The sequence below is a fragment of the Neofelis nebulosa genome, chromosome 1 (genome assembly GCF_028018385.1).
Source record: "Neofelis nebulosa isolate mNeoNeb1 chromosome 1, mNeoNeb1.pri, whole genome shotgun sequence".
Lineage (NCBI taxonomy): Eukaryota > Metazoa > Chordata > Mammalia > Carnivora > Felidae > Neofelis > Neofelis nebulosa.
Window position 1 is genome coordinate 152,571,180 of NC_080782.1, and position 14,507 is coordinate 152,585,686.

Genomic DNA, 14,507 nt, shown 5'->3' on the forward strand with positions numbered 1-14,507 from the left:
ACCAGGCACAGCCCGTGTGTGCATACGTATGTGCATGTGTGTTTGCCTGCATGGCTGTGCATGCATATGCATGTGCATGTGCGTGCGTGTGTGTGTGTGTGTGTGCAACACATGTGGCACATGCATGTGGATGGGGGAAGCTGCAGGCTGGGAGTGCAGGTTCCAACCAGGAGCCTCTGATGGTGCAGCTGGCTGATGCTGAAGGCTGGACTCACAGGGAAGGGGGGGGCAGTGCCAGATGAATAAATGTGGGATTTTCAGTGACAGGTGTGCTGGGTGCTGAGTGAGTCTCAGTGTGTGCATGCTCCTGGCTGGAACCCTCACTGCTCCCCTGCCTCCACCTGCCTGGGCTTTGGGGCAGGCAAGCCTGAGGAAGAGTGAGGGGTAGGCTACAGCCTCTGCTGATTCCCCAGGGTGAAGCCCCCACCATCCCCCTCCCAGGACCAAAGTCCCCCCCGCCCATCCCCCTCCCAGGGTAAAGTCCCCCCACCCATCCCCCTCCTGGGACGAAAGCCCCCCTGCCCATCCCCCTCCCAGGAAAATGCCCCCCCATCTGCCCATCCCCCTCCCAAGGTGAAGCCTCCCTGCCCATCCCCCTCCCAGGACCAAAGTCCCCTGGGCACTGATGTGGGTCAGGAAGCAGCAGCATCCCTGTGACAGTGACAGGAGCCATTGGGAGCCCCAGCACCGTCCAGGCCTGCTGCCCAGGATGGATGCGGGGACACAGCAGGGCACACGCCCCATGCCCGGCATGGAAGGCCAGGTTGGGCCCATCCCCACATGCATGTGTATATACTGCAAAACGATCACCAAAATGATTGTCTGGTGACTACGCATCACGCACACCACACGGTTACAGTTGTTTCTCTTTTGACTGTAACATGTAAGACCTCTTAGCAAGTTTCAAGCACACAACACGGTATTGCTGACAAGTCACCGTGCGGTGCATCATGTCCCCGGACTTACTGATTTGGTGCCACAGTTTTCTGTCCATTCACCTGTTGATGGACATTTGGAAGCTTCCAGGTCAGGCCTCTTGGGTCTATCTGACGTTTCCTGATTCTTTGCTGAGAAGGCCTCCATGGTGTCCCTGGAGCATGATGTTTGCTCCCTGGTCTCTGTGACCACCTCATTTCCTCAAGGGGTGAATACCCAGCTGAGTGGCCTGGTCACCTGGTACGCATAGGGTTGCAAGAAGCCATCAAACTGCTTTCCTAGATGCAGCACCAAGTTCCCCAGCAGTGCACAGGGCTCAGATTCTGCACATCCTCTCCAGCACTGGCTCTGATCTGACCTTCATATTACAGGGGTCCCTGTGGCTCTTCGCGGGGAATGATGTCCAGCATCTCTCCTGGGGCCCGTAGGCCCTCCAAGTACTTTTTCCCAATACCCACCCTCCTCCTTGGGCACAGGGCACCCCTCTCCCCTGCAGCCCTGCCTGGCCTCCAGCACCCATGTCCACCCCAGGTGCCCAGAGCCCTGCCCTGAAAGGGGCGGCGATGCCCAGGGCTTGGCTTCACCACCCCAGCCCTGCCTGGTCCTGCCCACCCTGTTGCCTCTCTCCACAGCCACCCGGGAGTCCGCCTTTGTGCATGCCATTGCCTCTGCCGGCGTGGCCTTTGCCGTGACGCGCTCCTGTGCTGAGGGCTCCGCCACCATCTGTGGCTGCAGCAGCCGCCACCAGGGCTCCCCGGGTGAGGGCTGGAAGTGGGGCGGCTGCAGCGAGGACATCGAGTTCGGTGGCATGGTGTCTCGGGAGTTTGCAGACGCGCGGGAGAACCGGCCAGATGCCCGCTCTGCAATGAACCGCCACAACAATGAGGCTGGACGCCAGGTATGTTGACAGCTCCTGGCTCGTCCTGGGGGAGCATGGGGCAGTGGCTGTGACCATGACCCTGCACACTCTGGGGTGCACAGGGGGTCATCCATCCAGGCCCAGTGCATCCTGGGGGTACAGTGGGGAGGCATCCTACCATGGGCCTGTGGGGTCTGGGGGATACACTGGGAAACCCCTCTGGCCACATTCCTGAGGCCCCAGAGAAACAGAAGCTTTCTGGGCAGGATGTATGACCTGGTTCCCTGCAGGGTGCGGTTTGGTGGGAGTATTGTGGGAGGGCTGAGTGGGGTGGCAAGGCCATCTGAAACAGCCCGGTGCAGTTAAGGCCACTGGAAGGCAGGAGGGATAAGGGTCTGGCCTGCAGGAGTGCCCACAAGTCCAGGGAGGAAGACAGCGAGGCCACTACAGCACAGCGTAGGGAAGTTCTGTGATAAGGAAATGCACATTCTCAAGGTGACTCAGGCACTGCAGAGGGGCCACACTCCAGGCTGGCATCTCAGAAAAAGCCTCCTGCTGGCAGTAGCATTGAGAGGAGATGTGCAAAGTAACCAGCAGTTATCTAGGTTGGGGGAAGGCCAGGAGAGCCTCAGGCAGCCCACAGTATAGGACAGGACTGCAAGTGAGGTTGTCTGGAAGAACAGAACACGGAAAGCAGAGGAGAGACAGAGAAACAGGGACCAAGCCGTGAAGGGCTCTGTGAGCCCTGTTCAAAAGAACTGGGCCCGAAGGACTGACTGCCTATGCGAGGGGATCCATGTGGGGACCTGGAGGGCTCCAGCAGATTGAGCAGCACAAAGATGGTGCTGGCCTTGGAACCAGCGGCTTCACCTGCCAGCAACAGAAAACAAGATGAGTGACTCATCTTCGTGTTGGGCACAAAGCACCCCATCAGATGTGAAAGTGCCCTGTTAAAAGCATAGGAAGCTCACTAGTATACAGTCCCCTGACTTATCCCAAGGACAATGAGTCCAGTGCAGGCAAAAAATAGTCTCTTTTCAATAAATGGTGCTCAGTGAATTGAATAACGATATGGTGGAAAAAATTAACCTGACTCCTACTTCGCACCATATAGAAAGCCAATTACAAACCCAAATGCAAAAGGTAAAACAAAATGAAACAAAAATGTTAGGAAGAAAACATGAAAGAACATCTCTGTGACCTTGGAGTAGGCAAAGATTTCTTTTTTCTTTCTTTTTTTTTTAAGTTTATTTTCTTTGAGAGAAAGAGACAGAGAGTGTGTGGGGGAGGGGCAGAAGGAGAGGGAGAGATAGAATCCCAAGGAGGCTCCATGCTGTCAGCGCAGAGCCCAACATGGGGCTCAATCCCAGAAACCATGAGATCATGACCTGACCCAAGATCAAGACTCAGACACTTAATCGACTGAGCCCCAAAGGGGCTCATCAAGGGTGCTATCTCTAGGACATCACTCCTCAGTTTAGCCTGGGATCCTGAGGACTAAAGGAAAACCAGAAGTAGCCCAGCCCTTGTACACATGTGCAGGCTAGAAAAATCCCAAGATCTGAGAACAAATTATGGTGATTCCAAATTGCTGGTTTTCCCATGCACCTGGAAAAAGGCAGACAAATCCTCTTTGGAGGATGATAACCTTATTCAATGTTTAAAAAATGTTACTACAAATAATTTTTCAACCACAGTGTCCAGCACATAATCAAAGATAACCTATCACATGAGCTGGTGACAGAATGAGTGATCATCAGCAAAAATCACAGAAATGAGTCCACAGGGACTCCAGATACTACAATTACGAGACACAGATTGTGAAAATATATACATGCTTATTTAGGTTTACAAAGCCAAAATGCGAGTCTGAATGTTTCAGCAGAGAACTGGAAACTATAAAAAGCGTAGAATATATTTAGGAAACAATCACATCGCAATTGTAGAACTGAAAGATGTATGAGAAATCCCAGTGAAAGACAACAAAGTGAACATAAGCATTTCCCTCTGCAACCTCCCAGAACCCCAATAAAATGATAACAAATGAATGACATAACATATAAATTCATGATAACTCCTGAAAACGTGGAAAGCAGTACCTAACAATGGCAGCCAGAGTTTGCAAACTGAGAAGCAGATCCATGAATAACTGGGTCTTAGGAGAAAGCAGAATCTTAAACCAGTAGAGGAGAACTCTGACAGCCAACCCAGGAACTACTAGTAACAGGTGTCTTGAAAAGTATAGACAAATACTGGGTCTAAAAACAGGAAATGGATTGATCATCTATTTTAAAAGCAATTCGGAACCCACCAGGTTTTCTGTCCATCTCCTTACATCCAGGAAACACCGTCCTTTACAATGGCAGAAGTCTAGGTATGTAGTCTCTGAAAAGGGCAAAGCACAGTGTGTCTGGACTGAGGGACACCAAGCACAGCCTGGTTTCCCAAGTGAAAGTAGTCCCCATCTACACATGCATTTCTCTTCCTAGTCTCCATATGCCACGGTGAAGCTTGACCCTCCAGACAGGAGTAGAAGATTCTCCCCTGGGAATTGGACCAACCCAAGAGGAGACTTAAAGATACCTACCTGGGACTCCCCCCTGGTCACAGCCAGGTCACTCTGTAGTGAGGGCCCATGCTGACAAGTCTCCACCAAGCACATGAGCTTCCAACAAGATGTTTAGTGTCCTGCTTTTATTTATTTTATTTTTTAATGTCTATTTATTTTTGAGAAAGAGAGAGACAGAGCATGAGTGGGGGAGGGCAGAGAAAGAGGGAGACAAAAAATCCAAAGCAGGCTCCAGGCTCTGAGCTGTCAGCACAGAGCCCAACACGGGGCTTGAACAAACAAGCTGTGATCATGACTTGAGCCAAATCAGGTGCTTAACCAACTAAGCCACCTAGGGGCCCCTGGTATCCTGCTTTTAAATATGAGCAGACATCCAAGGATCACAGGACATCTGAGGAAGGCCTCCTGCAACCACAAAGTTAAAGACCAAAACAAACAAAAACAAAACTTATGGGAAAGAGACATTGTAAAGAGAGATGAAAACTTCAAAACTACCACTATTTCAGGCACCTGGCTGGCTCAGTCGGTAAAGCATGCAACTCTTGATCTCAGGGTCATGAGTCCGAGCTCCATGTTGGGTGAGAAGATTATATATTTTCTATTTAACTTATTTTTTTAAATTTACATCCAAGTTAGTTAGCATATAGCGCAACAGTGATTTCAGGAGTAGATTCCTTAATGCCCCTTACCCATTTAGCCCATCCCCCCCCCACAACCCCTCAAGTAACCCTCTATTTATTCTCCATATTTAAGAGTCTCTTATGTTTTGTCCCCCTCCCTGTTTTTATATTTTAAAAATTAAAAAAAAATTGAAACAATTTTAGGGACACCTGGGTAGCTCAGTCGGTTAAGTGTCTGACTCTTGATTTTGGCTCAGGTCATGATCTCAGGATCATGTTGTAGGATTGAGCCCTGAGTCAGCCTCTACACTGAACATGGAGCCTGCTTGGCATTCTCTCTCTCCCTCTCTCTCTGCCCCTCCCTCACTTGCACTCTCTCTTTCTCCTAATAAATAAATAAACACTGTTTTAAAAAAGAAAGAAAAGAGTTAAAAAAAAAAAAAACCACTATACCCAGAGATATAAAATACTGTTCCATAAAATTGGAACAGGATGTTTAATTAAAAGAATATTCAGAGAAGGAAAAAATGCCACTAGAAATTGAAAGTAGGATAGCAGAAACAAATCTCCCAGCAGAAAGGTTGGCAGATACTTGAGACACCCTTCTATAAAGTAGAGGAAAATAACAAAGAGATGGAAAATAGGAAAGAATGGAGAATATGAAGGTTCTGTCAGAGACAGTCAATGGTGAACATGAAGAAGAAATCAGCAAAGAAGGCAGGAAGGTTCCCAGGACTGAAGATCACAAGTTTCAGACCAAACAGCCCAAATAAGTGACTGGCATATGAAAGAGGAGACCCATACCAAGACCTAGCGTTATGAAGTTCACAGCCCATGACAGAGAAGCCCTCCAAGTCTTGGGTTTCATGCAAAGGATTGGGAATCAAAATGGCATCGGAATTTCCAAGAACAACAATGAAAGCTGGAATAAAAATGGAGTGCTGCTTTCAGAGTTCGGAAGGGAAATAATATTGTAAACCAATAATTTTATACCCAGCTAAACCATCCTGTCAACTTTTCAAGTAGAAAAACTGTGTTTTCAGACATGCACATTTCACAAAATTTACCAGAAGGTCTCTCAAAGAGATGTCTCCGAGAAGGTGAAATCTTAGAATACATGATATGTTTGAACATCTTGAAGAGAATATTTACACAGTTTGGGGAAAGTCTGAGTCTGAATCCGTGATAAGTACATTAAAAACAGCAACAAGAAAGTTTTGTAGGGAAGAAAAAGTAATCATGCCCTACAACAGGGCTCAGCTGAGTATGACATTGAACACAGTTCCAATAGCATCAGCACTCGATATCCATGTAACTGGATTCTGCTTTAGTTTTTTGGGGTGGAGAGGGCTGGGGAGATGTGCATTGGCACGTTTGGGTTGATGATAAAGAGCTGGCTTCCCACCCTCCATGGTGAGAGGGGAGACATTGCCGAACCCCCCAAACTCAAGGAGTAGCAAGCAAACATTCTATTAGAGATGCAAGATGCACAAGTTGTTGCCTTGGCTGGTCAGTCAGATGCTATGTGTGCATGGTCGTGGGAGCAAGTCTCAGGAACTCTTGGTCTCTTTAAAGTATATGCATGTATAACTTTGACAAAAGTAAAATTAAAGAGACTGAAGAGGTCTCTGGAGAAAAGAAGAAAATGGAGATGAAACAGAAATTAACTGAGGGGAGGGATGCAGTCATTACAGATACCCCCGGAAAGGGCCAGTATGAGAGGGAAGTGTAGGTGAGGGGGATGGGGTGCAGGCAGCATCTGGACACAGAGCTCACCTTACACTGCCCAACAGGAATATAACGGGACTCATGTACAGACACAGAGCCCACCTTACACTGTCCAGCAGGAGTATAATGGGACTCACGTATGGACACAGAGCCCACCCTACACTGTCCAACAGGAGTATAACAGGACTCACGTATGGACACAGAGCCCACCTTACACTGTCCAACAGGAGTATGATGGGACTCACATACATACTTATGCATTTTCTAGTAGCCACCTTTAAAGAGGAAACAAGTGGCATTAGTTTTACCATGAAATTTTATTAAGGCCAGTATATCAACCAACGTGTTATCAGTGCCATAATGGTCACAATCGATATTAAAATAGTGAAGGGGATATTTTATGTACTTTTCTTGCATGAAGCCTGGGGACTCTGTGCAAGCCAGCATCTGGTTTGTACATACAGCACACCACACTGTGGACTGGCCACATCTCAAGGGCTCACAGGTGGCAGGTGCCCACCACAGTGGGCAGTGCAACCTTAGTTCGGATTGAGTCACAGGCCCCTTCTCCCCCAATCCCATCCCTTCCCTCAAAGAGAGAAGGAAAGAGGGGCACCTGGGTGGCTCAGTCAGTTAAGTAAGCCACTCTTTGTTTTGGCTCAGGTCATAATCTCATGGTTGGTGAGTTCAAGCCCCACATGGGGCTGTACACTGACAGTGTGGAGCCAGCTTGGGATCTCTCTCTCCCTCTCTCTGCCCCCTCCCCTGTTCGTTCTCTCTGTCTCTCAAAATAAATAAATACACTTAAAATTTTTTTAATAAAAATAAAAAGAGAGAAGGAAAGAAACACATTCCTCAAGACCCCAAGATCCCCCAAGCTTGTCTCTCTGCACTACCTCCCTCCTCTTCCTATTCCCTTACAGCCCCATAAATCCAGTTTTCTGGGCCCTGAAGGGGCTCTGCTCAAGCCACCCCCATTATCCGTGCTCAGTTCAGCCCCCAGCTTTGCCACCAGGCCTTGTACACGTCCTCTGGGCTGCGGTTTTGGGTTCTCCAGGTCAGAATTAATGTCCTCCCTCCTGTATGCCTGAACCTGATCATTACTGTCCGTCCCTTCCCTCCTTCACTCCCCCAGTCATAAGACACAGCCAAGGAGAGAGGTGAAGCTGTCAGGCACCGGAGGTGCCCTCCGGTGATCTTGGGTCGGCCAGGGGAGGCATTGGCTCAAGAGGTGGCACTGGTGACGCATGGAGAGGGGACTTTATGGAACAGACAGGTTGCATTGAGTTTGCCAGGAGAACATGGGGCGGGGGGACCACAGGCCAAGAGCACAGCCCCGGGGAAGGTGGGGAGAGCCCCCCCCCCCCGCACATACTAGCTGCACTGGGCGGGCCCTGATGCCCCTCATTGGCGCGCTCCTGCAGGCCATCGCCAGCCACATGCACCTCAAGTGCAAGTGTCACGGGCTGTCGGGCAGCTGCGAGGTGAAGACCTGCTGGTGGTCGCAGCCCGACTTCCGCACCATTGGCGACTTCCTCAAAGACAAGTACGACAGCGCCTCGGAGATGGTGGTGGAGAAGCACCGCGAGTCGCGCGGGTGGGTGGAGACCCTGCGGCCGCGCTACACCTACTTCAAGGTGCCCACGGACCGCGACCTAGTCTACTACGAGGCCTCGCCCAACTTCTGCGAGCCCAACCCCGAGACCGGCTCGTTCGGTACCCGCGACCGCACCTGCAACGTGAGCTCGCACGGCATCGACGGCTGCGACCTGCTGTGCTGCGGCCGCGGCCACAACGCGCGCACCGAGCGGCGCCGCGAGAAGTGCCACTGCGTCTTCCACTGGTGTTGCTATGTGAGCTGCCAGGAGTGCTCGCGTGTCTACGACGTGCACACCTGCAAGTAGCGCGCCCGCCCAGCGTGCGGCTCCTGCAGGGGGCGGGCTGCTCCCTGGATAGGGCGAGGGCGGGGCTCCTGTCTGGGGGCGGGGCTCCCATCTGGGAGTCCCGGATGGGGGAGGACTCCTCCCGGGATAAGTCGGGGGCGGGCTCCTCTCTGGGGGCGGTCTCCTCCCTGGATAGGGTGTTGCGGGTGGGGATTGGGCTCCTGAATCGGGAGGACTCCTGCCTGGATAGGGGTGGGCCCCCAACTGAGAGTTCTGAATGGAGGCGGGCTTCTTCCCGGATAGGGCGGGGGCGGGGCTCCAATCTGGATAGGGCAGGGCTCCCAACTAGGGCTCGTGGATGGGTGCCGGACCTTCCCCGCCCCGTCCCTAGTAGGGCGGAAATGAGGCTCCCTGGGAGGGGACTGGGCCGCCCTACAAGTGCAGATTTCCTCCCTGAATGGGGCAGGGCTCCTCTCTGGGGGCGGGCCTCCGAGTGGGGCTCCTGGATGGGGGTGGGCTCCTCCCTAGAAGGGCGGAAATAGGGATCCCTGAATAGGGGCGGGGTCCTCCGACTGGTTCTGGTTTCTTCCTTCGATGGGGCGGGGCTTCTCTCGGGAGGCGGGGCCCCAGGACTGGGACTCCCCTGGATGGGATCAGGGTAACCTGTGGTAGGGCAAGGGTGAGGTTCCTGAGTGGGGTGGGGTTCTTCTACACAGGTGCGGGCTTTCTGGATGGGGACGGGGCGGGGTGGGGTGGAGCTACCCCTGGAAGGGCGGGGTCCGTGGGTGGAGCTACCAGGTGGGGAGGGGTCATCTCTGGGGGCGGGGCTCCCGTGCTGCCCTCCTCCTCCCCACCGGCCTACCTGTAAGGTTCCGCTACACCTCGCCCGAGAGAGGAGCAGCTTCTCAGGGCAGAACTAGCCGCGGGAACCCCGTGGGGTGGCATCCGGCCCTCCCACCCCTTCCTATGGGCCCTGGAGTCCACCCTCCAAGTCTGGTGCTCTACAACAATTCAGGCGACTGGAGGTCTTATGACACCCCTCCCTCACCCTGGCATCTGCCACAGCTCGCAACCAGGAACCTACCGGGAAGACGCTCACCCTGCTGAGCCCCAAGAACTGGGGAAAAGACAAGGAGTCCTGTAGCAGAGGGGCCTGGCCCCCGAGGCCTAGCTGTGCCCTGGCTGCTATGTGCTCCTGCCTCAGACCGCCCCCCGGGCCATCTTCCCAGGAACCCTGGCTGCAGTCAGACCTGATGAGCTGGGACCTCTACTATGCAGACTGCCTGGCCCACCGTCCTCCCTGTCCTCACATCTCACATCCACCGGAGAGGAGCAAAGCTGGAACTGGAAACTTCCAGCCCCACCCTGTCTCCCTCTGAGTTTCTGGACCTCACTGCACCTCCCTGGTCCACTGCCCTTAGGGGGTCAGACTGCCCCAGCAACTCATCTCTGCTGCCGTCCAGCCCCTGCCCTGCCAGACTCCATACCCTGCCTCAGATGCTCACTTGGATTTGGGCTGCGTTGTTTGGGAGTTTTGAGGAGGATGGGTCCACACCCATGCCGCAGGAAAAGGACCCACAGCCCCCAGAAGGGTGGTCTTCCTTCCCCTTGTCCACCCCCCCCCCCCCCGCCCCCTGCCGTGGCCAGGACTGACCCCAGCTCCTGCTGCTGTATGCCTGACCTGGCTGCCACTGGCCATTGTTCTGGAGCCTCCTCCTGACTCATTTGCCCTGCCTGGGAACCAGAGGCTGATGGACCCTTGGCCACTACCCACAGGGACCTCCCACCAGGAGACCTGTCCCCACCCAGCCTCTGCCACTGTGAAATGTGCCCCAGCCCCTGGCCCTGAGGGCCCGCACTCAGGCAAGGTGCCCGGCACACCTCTGGGGACACAACCTCCCTCTGCCTTGAATTGTGCATTTTTTATCTTAATTTTATTTCCGATGCTGCTATATCCACCATACACTGGAGCTAGACAAACAGATGTGTTGTTGTTGTTGTCGGTTTCCTTTTCTTTCTATGAAAGAAACTATTTTAGTCATAGCTTGTGAGTTTCGAACCATGGGGAAAGTAAAAACCAAACAAAAAAAAAAAAAGAAGAAGAACTAAATGAGCCTGGATTGTACTGGATTTTTGGCAATGGGTTGGCGAGGCACAGGGGCTGGATTGGAGGTGGTCCTCTGGGAGGGGAGATGTCTGAAGGCCATGACAGAGGAGCGTGCCTCAGGGACCCCTGGGGCCTCTGCTGTGGCCTCCACAGGCCGGAAGTCCAGGACAAGGAAGAGGGATGGCCACCAAGGAAAAGAGGCGGCCCTGAGTCCTGGGGCAGGGCAGACAGCAGACAGACGGAAGGGGTGCAGAGGGGTGGGGAAGGCCTGCCTGCCCCAGGGATGTGCCGTGCAGCGGGAAGACCTCACACAAATCAGTGGTGCCGTGGGCCTTTCCCCAGGTCAACTGTAAGCCCCACATGTCCCCAAATATCCACAGTACGCTTCACTCAGTGAACATTCCTGGAGGTCCACATCATGGCCCAGTCACGGGGTTTTCCAGCAGCCTGGCCTGGCTGGGAGGCAAGAAAGACCACCTCAATTCAAGACTCGCCAGCTGAGACAGAGCCTGAAAATCAGGGTGCCTCTCTTGGGCCTGGCCTCTCCTGCCTCTGGCCAAGGCCAACTTAGACACCACAGCTCACCTGGCTGGAATCCAGCCTGGAGGCCATGAGGAACATCTCCTGCTGGCAGAGAGCCACTGCACGAGGCCCGGATCCCCCAGGGGCCCCCACCTGTTCATGTCCATGTCAGGCCAGGGGCCAGAGCTGACCCTGGGTGCCTGGCCTCCCCTCTGTGGCAGGACATAGCTCAAGTGTGCAAGGCTTGGCAGGGGTCAGCAGCTTCTAAGTGTATGGTGGGCTGCGTCCCAGCACCATGCTCAAGACCTGGGGATGAGGATGGGGTGACCCTGCCTTTGGGGTCCCCTACCCTCCTTTCAGGCCAGGCAGGGAGAGCCCCAGGGTAAGCAAGGCATCCTTCTGGACAGAGTCCCACTTGGTCTCTCCGTGGCTATTGCCCACCCACGTCCACTCTACTCGGGGTATGTGGGGTCTGCAGGGTTGAGCAGCAGTGGGGGTTGGGGCTTTCCCAAGGCCATACATTCACCTCTCCAAGCCAGGTGCAGGATCCCTCTTCCTGTCTCTGCCCTACTGTGCCCCATTTGTGTGCTGTGCCAGACCAATGCACAGGGAGGGAAAAAGCAGAGGGGTCAGGGGTGGGGGCACAGGCTGGGATGGGTGAGCGATGGGAGAGAGATGATAGGAAGCTAAGAGCTGAAGACCCAGCCCCCACCCTCTTAGAGGTCAGGCCCAGCACAGCCACCCTGCAGGGGCCATTTGCAGGAAGGGAGGGGGCTGGGGCAGGCTGGAGGAGGCCTCACCAGGGCAGACGGAAAGAAGCCCTGTGCCCGCCAGCTCAGTATCCAGAGTGTCTGGGCCCCAGGGCATCCCTGAGGGCACAGGGGTGAAGAGCTGTTCTCTGCAGAAAGGCCACAGCTGGCTGGACAAGGGCCCTGGACAGGGATGTGTAGACCCAGGGAAGGCAGGGGATCCTGGACAAGGTGGGGGTGCAGATCAAGGGCAGGAAGGCGGTCCCAGACAAGGGGGTGCAGACCCAGGGCAGGCAGGGGATCCCAGACAGGAAGGTACAGACCCAGGGCAGGAAGGGGTTCTGGACAAGGGGGTGCTGACCCAGGGCAGGCAGGGGTACAGACACAGGAAGGTACAGACACAGGGCAGGAAGGGGATCTCAGACAAGGGGATGCAGACCCAGGGCAGGAAGGGGATTCTGGACAGGGATTCACAGACCCAGGGCAGGCAGGAGTAAGCAATCCAAGAGAGCCCTGTAGGATTAGAGGGAGGGCCATTAGAGATATGCTGGGGGTGAGGAGTCATGGCCTTATCCCATAGGACAGAACCTATGGGGCCAGGCGGGGCAGTGGGGCAGGACACAGACCCTGCCCTGAACTCCCAGTACCCCTCCCACCACACCTCACTGGGCTGGCCCTCCCATGTCCCACCCCAAGGCCATGGCCTCCTGCTGGCTGTGCTGCCACCAGGTGTACTGCAGGCTGGGTTGCCCCTGCTCCAGGGCTGCAGCTGACCACTGGGGATCCCCAGCTGGGGCCCCCGGGGGTCCCCTGGGCCAGGTGGGGCTGTAGGCCGATGCTCTAATAAGAAGGAGCCAGTGATTAAGTGCACAGGGCCCAGGCCGAGGCAGGAGCACAGGCAGCCAGCCTCCTCCACAGGGTGAGTCCAGAGCAGGGGAGTCTGAACGCAGCCCGAAGGCCATCCTGGTCTATAAAGCTGGATCAGACACTCGGCACAGTGTCAGGCCTGGAGGTAGGGGGTGACAGATGCCCTTCTCCAGTCACCCTTGGGCTCCATCCACCACACACAGACAGCGTGGCCACACAGCACCTCTGAGTCAGGGCCCAGGCAGGAGCCGCCCTAATTGGCACCTGCTGGGTATCAGGTGCTGGGGGCTCCACAGATGAAAGGGTTGGAGAGGCGGGTGGGGTGGGGGGCAATGCATGGGCATGGCCACAAGGTCACAAGGGAGAATGCAGGGGCAGGGCCACCCTCAGGGGTCGGCCAGACCAGGCTCTGTTCCCCAGGGACCCAGAGAGGGCAAGGTGCTGACCTGAGGACACACAACATATCAGGGACCTGGGCAGGCTCTGGCCTCTGGGTGCTGAGTGTGAGGCCCCCTTGTAGGCCTGGGAGCAAGACCACCGTGGAGATGGTCTCAGCTCTCCCTGGCTCCAGGGCAGAGAGAGGAGGAGCCCACCAGAAGGGGGCCAGGATGGGCTGACCCTGCCCCAAGGGGCCGCAGAGCAGGCCTGGTGTTTGGGCGAGGGGGGTGGGGAAGAAGAGCCTGAGTGAATGAGGAGGCAAAACCCTCAACTCTACTAGCTGGCCTCAGTTTCCCTCCAGTGCAAGAGGAAGTGGGATGAGGGGGTTTCCCCAGGGCCTCTCTGCTCCTGGCTTTTGCAGGTGTGGGATATTCCATCCAGAGCCCTGTCTGAAGCCTGGCCCAACCCCCCCAGCCCTGCCCTGACCCCCACTCAGGAGGGCAGAGCTGGGCAGCCAGGCCTGGCCTCTCGGCCTTTCTGCCTCTCCCCCTCTCCAGGGAGTTGACAGCCCCTCCCGAAGCCCCCAGGAGAGGGCAGGAAATGGGCCGGGTGGGCCTGTTCGCAGGTAGTTGAGACAGGAGAGGAATAACCATATTAAAGGCCCGGAGGTGGTGGGGCCTCACCCCACCAGGCCCCCCTTGGCTCAGCCCCCTGCAAATCTCACACTCCCAGGCCAGCAGCTTTGAAGTCCTGGAAGGGGTGTGGCCAGCCCCCTCCTCTGAGCCCCCACCAGCTCTCCCTCCCCCAGACTCCCAGACTCCCAGTTTCCTCAAGCCACCTCCCCATCCTGTGCTGAGCCAGAACCTCCCAGTGCTGGGACCCCCAGGGCAGCAGGTGCAGGGCCAGCTCTGGGTCCCCCAGCCTGGCACCGAGTGCTGAGCCCACCCCCCTTACACACACACACCCTGTCCCCAGGCCCTGCATGATGTGACCCCCTGCCCTGCATCGCAGCCTGGGCTGAATGGGCTCCAAGGACCCCCTGGCCAGGTCTTTGCCCCTGCCCTGTGGTCTAGTCTGGGACACACAGTCCTGCCCTGGGGTTTGGGGGACACAGCCCTGGGATCCTGTTTGGGGATCATGACTCTGCCGTGGGGTCTGGTCTGGGGGACACAGCCCTGCCCTGCAGTCTGGTCTGGGCACACAGCCCTGCCCTGGGGTCTCATCTGGGGAATGCTGCCCTGCCCCGTGGTCTAGTCTGGGGGACATGGCCCTGCCCTGGGGTCCAGTCT

At 55.4% G+C, this 14,507-nt stretch overlaps 1 protein-coding gene across 1 annotated transcript in view; it reads left to right on the forward strand.

The window, feature by feature from the left end:
- WNT3A (Wnt family member 3A) overlaps positions 1-10,008 on the forward strand; it is a 42,416-nt gene extending 32,408 nt beyond the window's left edge. Inside the window, exons 3-4 of the mRNA XM_058740502.1 lie at positions 1,569-1,834; positions 8,137-10,008. Coding sequence (XP_058596485.1) covers positions 1,569-1,834; positions 8,137-8,616 — 746 coding nt within the window. The 3' untranslated portion in view covers positions 8,617-10,008. The remainder of the gene's footprint in view (positions 1-1,568; positions 1,835-8,136) is intronic.
- The last annotated feature ends 4,499 nt before the right edge of the window (positions 10,009-14,507 follow it).